Raw genomic sequence first — 11440 nt, 5'->3', positions numbered from 1 at the left:
TGGATTGCAGCTTTGCTATCACTATACACCTGCACTGGCAACTCTACTTCAGCTTCTACTTCTTTCAACAATCCTAGTAACCAGACTAACTCTGACACAGTTGAGGCCATGCTTCTGTATTCAGATTCAGCTGAGCTTCTTGACACTGTGGACTGCTTCTTGGCCTTCCATGATATCAGTGACTCTCCAACTTTTATCATGTATCCAGTGACTGATTTTCTGGTTAGGGGGCAAGCAGCCCAATCTGCATCACAATAAGCACTAACCTGGTTGTCTGAGTGGCTTGAGAGTAGTATGCCCTATCCAGGTTGTCTCTTTAGATACCTGACTACTCTTAGTGCAGCATCCATGTGGGACTTTTTCGGTTGATTCATGAATTGACTCAATGTCTGAGTGCTAAAGGCTATGTCTGGCCTTGTCATGTTGAGATATAGTAGCTTACCTATAAGCCTTTGATATGCTGATTGATTTGTCAGGGGATCATCTGATTCTTCTTGACTTTTGTTCACATCATCATACTGTTTGGATGTCAACTTGACATTTACATCCATTGGAGTGCTTGCTGGTTTGGCTGCTGTCATTCCCATTCCTAAAATGAGTTCAAGTGTATACTTCCTCTGATGCATAAGTATTCCTTCTGCAGATCTTGTAAATTTAATTCCAAGAAAATACTTGAGCTCCCCTAAGTCTTTCATTTTGAAAGCCTTTTGTAGAGCTTCCTTGTTTTCTTCTATTAGCTTCAAGCTGCTGCCAGTGATCAACATGTCATCTACATACACAAGTACTATTGCAATTCCTTCTGATGACTTGTTAATAAACAAAGAGTAGTCATATTGGCTCTGTGTAAACTTCATTTTCAGAAGGGCTTCAGTGAGTTTTTGATTCCACTGTCTTGGGGCTTGTTTGAGGCCATACAAAGACTTTGTCAGTCTGCACACATTCTCCCCTTGACTGACAAAACCTGGAGGAAGCTGCATATATATTTCATCTGTCAAATCTCCATGCAAGAAGGCATTAAAGACATCCATCTGATGGATGTGCCAGTGTTGGGCTGCAGCAATAGACAGAATAGTTCTCACAGTTACCATTTTAACCACTGGAGAAAAAGTTTCTGTGTAATCAATGCCTTCTTGCTGGCTATACCCCTTTGCAACAAGTCTGGATTTGAATCTGTCTATCTCCCCTGTGGATTTATACTTGACTTTATATACCCACCTGCAGCCAATAGCTTTCTTGCCAGTAGGTAGAGGTGTAACCTCCCAGGTATGATTACTCTCCAGAGCCTGAATCTCTGCTTGCATGGCCTCAATCCATCTTGAATCTTTTATGGCTTCAGCATAGGTGGAAGGTTCAGACACAGTGGATGTAGCTGCAATGTAGCATTGATAAGAGGGGGACAGATGAGAATAAGTGACATAATTAGAGATAGGATAAGGAACATCTTTAAGTGTATTGAAGGAGACAAAATCCTTCAGCCAAGCAGGAGGATGTTTAGGTCTTGTAGACTGTCTAGGAATCACTGCAACAGGAGGCCCCTCAGGAATAATCAGATCATCCTGTAGCTGCACTTCAGGGAAGGGCTGAGTGGCCTCAATATGCTCAACATCTGCAGATATAGAAGTCTGGTCATCATCAGGTGATAGTGCAGCCTGGTCAGAACCTGGTGAGATCACATGATCAAGTGTAGAGAGCACTGATCCTTGCAGGGTGTCCAGAAATAGCTGCTGATAAGATGACCTGTTATCTGTGGCAAATAGAAAAATATCTTCTCTAAAGAGAACATCCCTACTCACAAAGAATGATCTGTTAGACAAATCAAATAAGATGTATCCTTTATGCACTTCAGAGTATCCCATGTGGACAGCAGACCTTGATCTAGACATAAGTTTGTCATGTTCAGTAAGATTTTTTGCAAAAACCAAGCAGCCAATTGTCCTCAAGTGAGACAATCCTGGTTTGGCACCATAGAGTCTTTCATAAGGGGATTTGAAACCAAGAACACTGCTAGGAAGCCTGTTAATAAGATAAGTGGCAGCCAGTACACAGTGACCCCAGAACTTAATGGGAATTTTACCTTGAAATCTTAGTGCTCTTGTTACTTCAAGTAAATGTCTATGTTTCCTTTCAGCAATACCATTTTGGTGAGGGGTGTAAGGACAGGATTTCTGATGTATGATACCTAATTCTTTAAACAGATCAACACAAACTGAGTTAACAAACTCTGTACCATTATCAGTCCTTATAGCTTTGACAGTTTTCCCAAACTGATTCTTAACATACTTCAGAAACAATGGAAGTGACACACAAACATTTGATTTCTGTTTAAGCAAGAATAACCAAGTCATCCTTGAGAAATCATCAACTACTGTAAGAAAATATTTGTTGCCATCAAAGGTAGCTGTTTTGTAAGGACCCCAAAGGTCAATATGTAACAAGGCAAAATAGTCACTACTTTTGATACTACTAGAAGGAAATATAGACCTGGTTTGCTTAGCCATTGGACAAACAAGACATTGAGAAATTTGACACATAGTGTGTTTAGTCATAGTAAACATTTTAGCAAGTACTGTTGAAGAGACATGTTCAAGACTTTGATGCCATAACTCCACTTCTGCAGTTGAATCCTTGTCTGTGAGATGATTTGAATTAACAACAAGAGCAGACTCTCTACTAGTGCTTTGAGATAATTGTCTCCACAACAGATATAAGCCTCCTTCTTCTCTACCAACCTCCTTCACCCTCCCAGTGTAAAGCTCCTGGAAAACACAAAAGTCAGGGAAGAAGGACACTGAGCATCCTAATTCCTTTGTTAGTTTGCTGACTGACATCAGATTATATTTGAACTCTGGAATGTGAAACACATTAGTGATAAGACTTCTAGTTGATAGACTACATGAACCAATGTGTGTTACTTGTGTAGTGCTACCATTTAGTAAGGACACTTCCTTAGGAATATCTAGCTTTAACATAGACTCCTTTTCCAGCATATTCAAATTTGATACCATATGGTTTGTTGCACCTGTGTCTGTAATCCAGACATCACTATTTTCAGTGACAAACGGGGCTTTACCTGCAGTATTTGCCTTATTGTCATCAGATGTAGTAACTCTTGCTTGTGACTGTTGACTCAGCATTTTTAAAATTTGATCATACTGTTTTTTTGTGAATGTGCAGCCTTGAAGTAATTGTTTGACATCCTTTTCAGCTTGACTAGTAGTGATGGCAGATGTGCTGCCCTCAACTGATTTTTCATGCACATTGGTGTTCAAACCATAAGAGAAATTAGCATGACTCGAACTGGAGGCACTTTGTATCTTCCTCTTTGACTTAAAGTCTGGTGGATAACCAACAACTCTGTAACAGTATTCCTTAGTGTGACCTCTACACTTGCAAAAATCACATACGAGCAGTGTATTTTTCTTGAACTTGTGATTTGCACCTGAGTTAATCACACCTCTAGAATACATTGCTGCTGACTCTAAGGTGGATGCATTTAGGCCCAAGGTATTGATGCCTGTAATAACAGACTTTTGACTCTCATCTCCTACTACCATGGCATAGGCCTGATTAACAGTTGGTAGTGGATCTATCATGAGTATCTGACTCCTAGCCTGATGATACGAATCATTTAGCCCCATTAAGAATTGATATAACTTTTGTCTGTTCATGTGAACAACAAAGCCTCTGGATTTTTCACAGTTACAACAAGGAGAAGGTACTAGCACCTCAAATTCATCCCACAGAGCTTTTAGCTTTGTATAATATGCAGAAACTGAAGTTGTCCCCTGCTGCAGAGTTGTGATTTCTTTGTGTAGACTGTAAGTCCTTGAACCATCTACTCTATCAAATCTCTCTTGTAGGTCACTCCACACATCCATTGCGCTTGAAGCAAACGCAATTCCACTCAGTAGACTTTTTGACACTGAGTTCATCAGCCATGATAAAACGATAGCATTTACCCTCTCCCATTGACTCCATAATTCCTCGCCATACATCTCTTTTCTGCATGTGCCATCAATTAGCCCTAATTTGTTCCTTCCTAGTAGAGCTAGTTTGACCGACCGATTCCATAAAGTGTAGTTCTCCACACCAATCAATTGAAACGAAATAATACTAATTCCACTTACATCTATAGGGCTTAAGAACAGTGGATGGTTGTAATCGATACCTTGCCCAAACATGGACTGATTCAGCTGGACTCGTTGACCTAGGTTTTCTTCACCCGTCATTTTCAACCTTTCTTCCTGTTTGTTGTAGTTGTATGAACGATCTTAACTTCGATCTGTAGATCGACCAAAGATTTTGACGAATCTATGAATCTAACTGATTCTTTGACTCCGAAAATTGAACACCTACCACAATGAACCACTGTGATACTTGCTCTGATACCATGAACAAATTGGTTCTGAGCTTCAGTGAGCTTAGAACCTTCTTGTGGAAGTACAAATCAGAGGAAACATGAAAGCACACACAGAAGATTGAAGAAGAAGCAGAAGCGAGAAGAGAGAGAAGAGAGAGAGAAGAAGAGGAAAAGATGAAAATATCTTTCTTACATTTTCTGATATTGTGTATTTTTCACACACTCTATGTATTATGAGTGTATATATCCATATACTTATACACTCAATCAACACTCAAAACAACAATCCACCAATTAGTTATAACCAACTCAACTAACTAACTGCCTAATTAGCATTTTAACAGACCTTGGCCAAATGACCAAACAGTCCCTAGCTTGCTTAACCTCTAACAATATCTAATTTCATTATATCGATTAGTTAAATTATCATACATTATTATTTTTACACTATAATATGCTTTTTAAATTATTATTTTTACTAGATATTCGATACTTATTTTGAGATCTGAATTAATTTGATTCATCCTACGTAAGATAGTATAATATTAGATTGGTGTACTAAATTTTAGAAAAGTTGCCTCTTCTGAATCTTTGTAAACAATATTATAGGATCTGCCAATTTCACGTGGTTTAGAGTTGAAAAAATTGCAATCCCATCAATTAAAATAAGGAAATTATATTACTAATTGAAATCCAACAATGTTTTAGAACAAACATTATATTTTTTGAATTTATTCACCAAATTGGCCAAGAAAATCAAAATAAAAAATTCAGAAAATTAGCATCAATTAATTAAATGCCTGAGGCAAAAAGATTTTAATCTTTTTATCCTTCTTCAAGAAAAGATGATTCAACTGCAAATGTGATTCTGACCCAATTTTTCAGTCCCACGGCAGTTCCTAAAAAATAAAAAATAAAAGTTTCATAATATTACAGTGTCTATAAAACTATGATAAAATCAGGCTAATTAGTCTAAATTTGTTGCATAAAAAGGGAAAATTTCATTTATCACGAACAATTAGTGCAATATTTTATCAAGTATAAGTGGTTTACACCACATTATATGTTTTGTTTTATTATATGTTTCTAATTTATTCTTTTTCAAAAAAGAAATACTTTTTCATATATGAAAATTCGTTATTTTAAACTTCTACGTTTATCTTGAATGTTCTTTATCATGACGATTATAAGGATACTTTGAATATACACTAAAAATCTCTTTTTTCTCTCTTAAATTTCATGTCCAACTGAATATGTACATGTATATAGATTGAAAGGGTCACTATGTTTGGGGGGAGATTCAAAATGGTCCCTTAAATATACTCCTAAACAGTTTTGGTCTTTTAAGTTTGTCAAAAATGAATATTTTTTATATTCCGTCATATATTTAACAAATTCTAGTTGTTAAATTTAACATAAACATTGAAAAAAAAAGGAAAAAGGCTCAAATATGCCATCGAACTTTGAGAAAAGGCTCATTTATGTCATCTGTTAAAAGTTTGGCTCATCTATGCCATTACCGTTTGAGAAAAGATTCATTTATGCCATTATTTTTCAACTCCGATTTTGCAAAACCACTTAAACAACTTTTAACAGTTTTCTATTAGAGTTTTGAATCAAATGTACATTTTTTGTTTCTTCTTCTTCAAAAACACCAAGAACACATGAAGAACATCAAAAAGTCAAATTTTCAACTTCTTCAATTTTTTACGAAGTCAACTCAAATTTCAATAGTAACATCCCTCCGAGCTAGAAACCAAAACTCAATATATTTTAAGCTTGAATTCAACCTAATCCAAAAGACACACTTAAAATTTCGTCAACGTTTCAAAACTTTAACCTCCTTTAATGGTGAAATTTTGAAATTTTGAACATAGACCCAAAAAATACTATTTTAAAGTTCACTATATCTATGTTCAAAATTTCAAGTGATTTGGAGCTGTGAAGAAAGTTCTACCATTAAAAGAGATTAAAGTTTTAAAACTTTGAAAAAATTTTAAGTGTGTCTTGTTGGGTTATGTTGAATTCGAATTTAAAAGATATTGAGTTTTGATTCTAGCTCGGAGGGATGTTACTATTAAAATTTGAGGTAATTTTGTGAAAAATTGAAGAAGTTGAAAATTTAGATTTTTGGTGTTCTTCATGTGTTCTTGAAGAAAAAAAAGAAAAAAAAGTATATTTGATTCAAAACTCTAATAGAAAAAGTGCTAAAAGTTGTTTAGGTGGTTTTGCAAAATCGGAGTTAAAAAATAATGACATAAATGAGCCTTTTCTCAAACGACAATGGCATAGATGAGCCAAACTTTTAACGGATGACATAAATGAACCTTTTTTCAAAGTTCGATGACATATTTGAGTTTTTTCCCAAAAAAAAAAATTAACGTGAACTCACATTTGAAGGTATTATTTTGTAGTTTTTGCTTTTTTAAAATCTATTTCTAGAGTCTACTATAGGATTTAATGTAAACTCACACTCTTGCTATTTTATTCTGTTATAAAAAAAATATTCTGACTTTTTATATATTAAAATTTGTAACTTTAAACTTCTGATTTTACTTGTAATGACATGCTTTTATAAGCACAAAAATATCATGACATGTTTAATTAGAACCTCAAATACTTATGATGTTTTTGGTATCTCCACAAATCTCTATCTCCCTATTTAATCACATACATTTTAGATTAATATTTTAAATGTATAATTTTCACCTTTTAGCATTTCTAAATTCTTATATATTTATATATTGGTAATTAATAAAAGTAAAACATCTTTATATTCAAAATTGATGAACTAACCAGGAAGTAAAATGACAGATTCCTCCTTGGCAAGCTTCAAACAGAAATCCATATCATCACTTATATCTTGGAGGAGAATTGTATTGAGATTCACCTTCATTAGAGAAAATAAAAAATAAAAAGTGGATGGACTAAAAAGAAATAAAAGCAAAAAGGAAGGGACAAAAGTGTATGAAACTAGAAGTTTTGGGGAAGTTGGAGAGTTACCATAACAACCATTGATCCTTGAGGTTTACAAGGGCAATTTAGGCATGGAATTTCAAGTATCTTTTCATAACATATATATGAATTTTCCTTAAGCATTTTGAGTGTATTCTTGAAGAAATCCTCTTTGGTGTTTTCAATAATTTTGGGGACTGCTGCCTGCAACATCAAAATAATGTTTTACAAAAAAAATATTATAGTTCAATTTATATAAGGTAGGTTACCTATTACGACAGATAAATGGGTTTGGGTACGTAGAAATTAATAACGTCATTTGTTTACTTTTCGGCTATATCTTTGAAAATATCTTTGAAGCTCCAAGACGTTCTCAGTTTCACTTGTGAATTTTGAAACTCTAGAACAAATTAGCATTTGTTTTGATGAGTTTATGTAATGTATATTGGCGGGATAAACAATTTTTATGCCATTAGATCATTCATATTTATTGTAGCATGTAACATATCTTATTTTTAAAATTTCAAATTTCATATTTTAAAGAGACTTGTCATTTTTACCGGTTAATGTTTATCACATAATTTACATATATATAATTATCCTACGGACGATTTGATCATGTAAATATTTTATTACTCTGTAACGTCATTGATCTATTGATTAATTAATATAAATGCTGAATTTAGCTATAAAAAAGAGTCCATAATTTTATATAGGCTAAGAATTACCTGTATGAAAGTTGTTGGACTTGCACATATGTCACAATAGCTATTGATACGTTCAATAATCTGAGAGATGAATTAAAACTTATCATAAATAACAGAAATTAACTATGAAATTTATCGCTAATTTTTCACTAAATATATTTAATAAGATCTTAGAATCCACCGCTATAGATAGAGGCTGAATCAGAAATAATTTTAAGTTATTGAGTTGTAAGTTAATAACTTATACATATTAATTATTAAATGACGTTTTAACTAAAAGAACTTCTCATGCAATTCATACAACTCTCTGTTTTTATGACCAAATTATTATTTTTTTTAATAAAAAAATATTCTTTAGACTTCCCTTGACCTTAACAAGGAGCTTTCATTCTTCCCCACACCTATTTATTCATTCGAGATACATCATATATAAATTTCATAAAGCAAATATAATATTTGGATCAAAATTACTATTTTTACTAGGTTAAGCAAAATTCATATGTATATTATTCTCTAGCTCCGCCCCTGAATGAGTAATAAATTTTTATTGTTTAGCGACATATTATTTTTTGTTGCAAAGTTGAAGATTATTGTGTTAATTTAAACATACCTTAGGGGATTTGAAAGTGCAATTAGGATCGTTAATGACAAACCAACCAAGTCTCCAACCAGGAATTAACCATCTCTTAGACAAAGAACCAAGTGTTAATACTGGTGTTATTGAACTAAATAATCCCATTGGTATAAAAGGAGTTTCTCCAAAAGCAAGATGTCCATACACTTCATCTGCTATGATCAGTGTCTTCACTCTCTTTGCGGTTTCCGCTATCTGAGAAAAATAAAAGTAATTTTTTATTACATTATCAGAGTATATAACTTTTTTTAAAAATATGCATGATCAAGGGAAAAAAGGCTGATTTTTTAAGTCCTTTAGCTAATTAGTTTGTTGTCAAGAGAAAAACATAGTTAGTCAACAAAAGTCAAATAATATAGGAGTTCACGTCCAACTATCCAGTTCTGAGCGAGAGATGGAGATTGGGGGTATATTCACAACACTCACATGGTCCCCGCCCCCTCCTCCTTTCACATTAGACCCATGTGCTTGACTCTGATATCACGTTAATTATTTTAACCTAAATACACATCTTATTTTGTCATAATCTCCAAAATTCCCTATCGATCAATTAAAAAAAAAATTAAAAATCCCCTCTCGGATACATCATTTCCCTCTCGGATACATCCATCCCCTCTCGGATACATCCCTTCCCTATGTATCCGGATGTCCTATCCCCCTCTTTGATACATCTCTAACCCCTTTCTGATACATCTCTCCCCCCTCGAATAAATCCATCCCCTATGTATCTGGATATCTGTTGATATATTCGGAAGTCCAGTGATGTATCTGAAATCCAAAAATTTTAAGGGATTTTTGTCATTTGAATTTTTTTTGGGAAATAATGTAATTAACTCTTAACACTATGAAATTTATGTAAATTACACAATGAATCTTGGGCGTAACACAACCCCAAAAACTAGTTCATGATAAGAAATGGATTGCCCAAGATCATATAAGAAAACCACTCATCTCTTTTTTCATCCAATGTGGAACTTGATCTTCAACAAAAAGTCCTTCGACAATTCGCATTTTTGGAAGTGAATTTAAAAATTAAGAAACAAAAAAGCATCATAATAAAGGAAGTAGCAAAAGAGGGAATTAATAAATTAACCTTCTCCAAATGCTCATATGAGTAGACATTTCCACAAGGATTTCCAGGATTTATAATAACAATTCCAATAGTATTTTGGTCAACCAAAGCTTCAATTGCCTCCAAATTAACTTGCCATTTTTTTTGAGGTACAAGATCATAGTACCTAACTTCAATATTTCTAAAAGAAGCACAAAGTGCATAAGTTGGGAAGCCAGGCCTTGGTAGCAAAATGTTACAATTTGGTTTTGCAAGAAAAGACACTGCTATTTCTATAGCTTGTGTGCAACCAACAGTAACATACACATCTTCTGGTGATAAATCATAACAAAGATCTCTTGACAAGTAGCTTGCAATTGCCCTGTTCATATATAGAAAGAAAAAAAAAACTTTACTATATATAAGACACATTGACAAAATATAAATTCATACATATATGACATGACATGTCATGTTTACGGTAGTTTTTCAGTATATATAACTTAAATTCTTTAAAAAGATACAATTCAATTTATGCATTAAATAGAGAGCGCTTAGGGTTGGGATCGGAATTCCGTCTCGGATCGTGGTTAGGATTAGGATTCGGATCCAAGATTGGGGTTAGGAGTCAAGTCGCGGATCGAGGTCGGATTTCGAGTATTGAGTTAGGGTTGGAATCAGGTCTCGAATCAGTGTCAAGATCGAGAGTCGGGTGTCAGGGTCGGAAATTATGTCTTGAGTCGGAAGTTTGGTCTCAGGTCGGGGTACAGAGTCGGGATCGTTTCTGGTTTCATGTATTTGCCTAGATTATACCTAAATGCTTTTGAGACTATTTTCTTTTTACTAACTAAACACCAAAACACAAATAAAACAAACAACTTATTTTCCAAGAAATATTTTGTCTAGGTAAACATTTTTCTTTGTATCAAACACATCCTAATAGTATTAATCTTTTTATATATTATTAGTACACAAATCATCAACTCTATAAAATATGAATTAAATATGAAAAATAAATAAATTACTTTCTAGTAGTGGGAAGACCAGCAGAGGAAGAATATCCATTGAATTTATCAAGAAGAATGCTCTCAACAACAGCTTCCTTAGCTGCATCTGTTGTATGAAAACATGAATGAGCTGTTGGGTCTCCTATTCCCAATGAGATCACTTCCCTCTTCCTTTCATTATCTGTCGGAGAAATCGGTGACAGAGTTAGAATTTTCGCTTATAAGTAAATTCAAAATTAAGGAAATCCATCATCATACCTGCTGACATGTAACATGTTTTAAGACCACAAAATCTAAAAAGTATTTTAATTCGTTACACACATTCCTTTTTAGTTCAAAACCATAAAATTCAAAAATCATATTTACTTTCTTAATCAAACTATCAGACACATAATTGAAACAAAGGCAGTACATTATACTAATAAAAATGTAACCTATATATATCAAATGGCACAATTTTTCCTTCATAATATAAAAAAAAATTACTTATTAGTTATATTTAAATACAATTTTCAAGCATCACCTTCATCTATGATGTCCATCAACAAGCCAAGAATCCTTTTGATAGTGATATTTGTAGGTGTTTCCAACTCTTTTGTGTAATTTTCACCTAAAGAATTTGTTTGGCTTCCCATATTTTCAAATATGTTTAAAAGGCAAAAAATTATTAACAAGGAAAATAGGAAAAATGAGAGAGAAAAAAAGAGTTTAGTGCAAAATGCAGCC

General features: G+C 33.7%; 1 protein-coding gene across 1 annotated transcript; it reads right to left on the bottom strand.

Annotated features, from left to right (window-relative positions):
- Nucleotides 1-5023: 5023 nt before the first annotated feature.
- LOC129882273 (probable aminotransferase TAT2) lies at nt 5024-11440 on the bottom strand. The gene is made up of 8 exons (XM_055956493.1): nt 11238-11440; nt 10733-10895; nt 9750-10089; nt 8633-8851; nt 8044-8103; nt 7364-7519; nt 7157-7250; nt 5024-5259 (listed from the first exon to the last, which is right to left on the bottom strand). The coding sequence occupies exons 1-8, from the start codon at nt 11347-11349 to the stop codon at nt 5186-5188; spliced, it is 1218 nt and encodes a 405-aa protein (XP_055812468.1). The 5' UTR covers nt 11350-11440; the 3' UTR covers nt 5024-5185.

This window comes from Solanum dulcamara, chromosome 1 (assembly GCF_947179165.1).
Source record: "Solanum dulcamara chromosome 1, daSolDulc1.2, whole genome shotgun sequence".
Taxonomy (NCBI): domain Eukaryota; kingdom Viridiplantae; phylum Streptophyta; class Magnoliopsida; order Solanales; family Solanaceae; genus Solanum; species Solanum dulcamara.
Note: the sequence above shows the minus strand (reverse complement) of the source record. Positions and strands in the feature narration are given on the sequence as shown.

Coding starts and splice junctions, on each gene's coding strand:
- LOC129882273 (XM_055956493.1), bottom strand. CDS start 11,349: ATGGGAAGCCAAACAAATTCTTTAGGTGAAAATTACACAAAAGAGTTG. Junction 8,104..8,632: donor GCACTTTCAAATCCCCTAAG/GTATGTTTAAAT, acceptor TTCATCTCTCAG/ATTATTGAACGTATCAATAG. Junction 7,520..8,043: donor GTCCAACAACTTTCATACAG/GTAATTCTTAGC, acceptor TTGATGTTGCAG/GCAGCAGTCCCCAAAATTAT.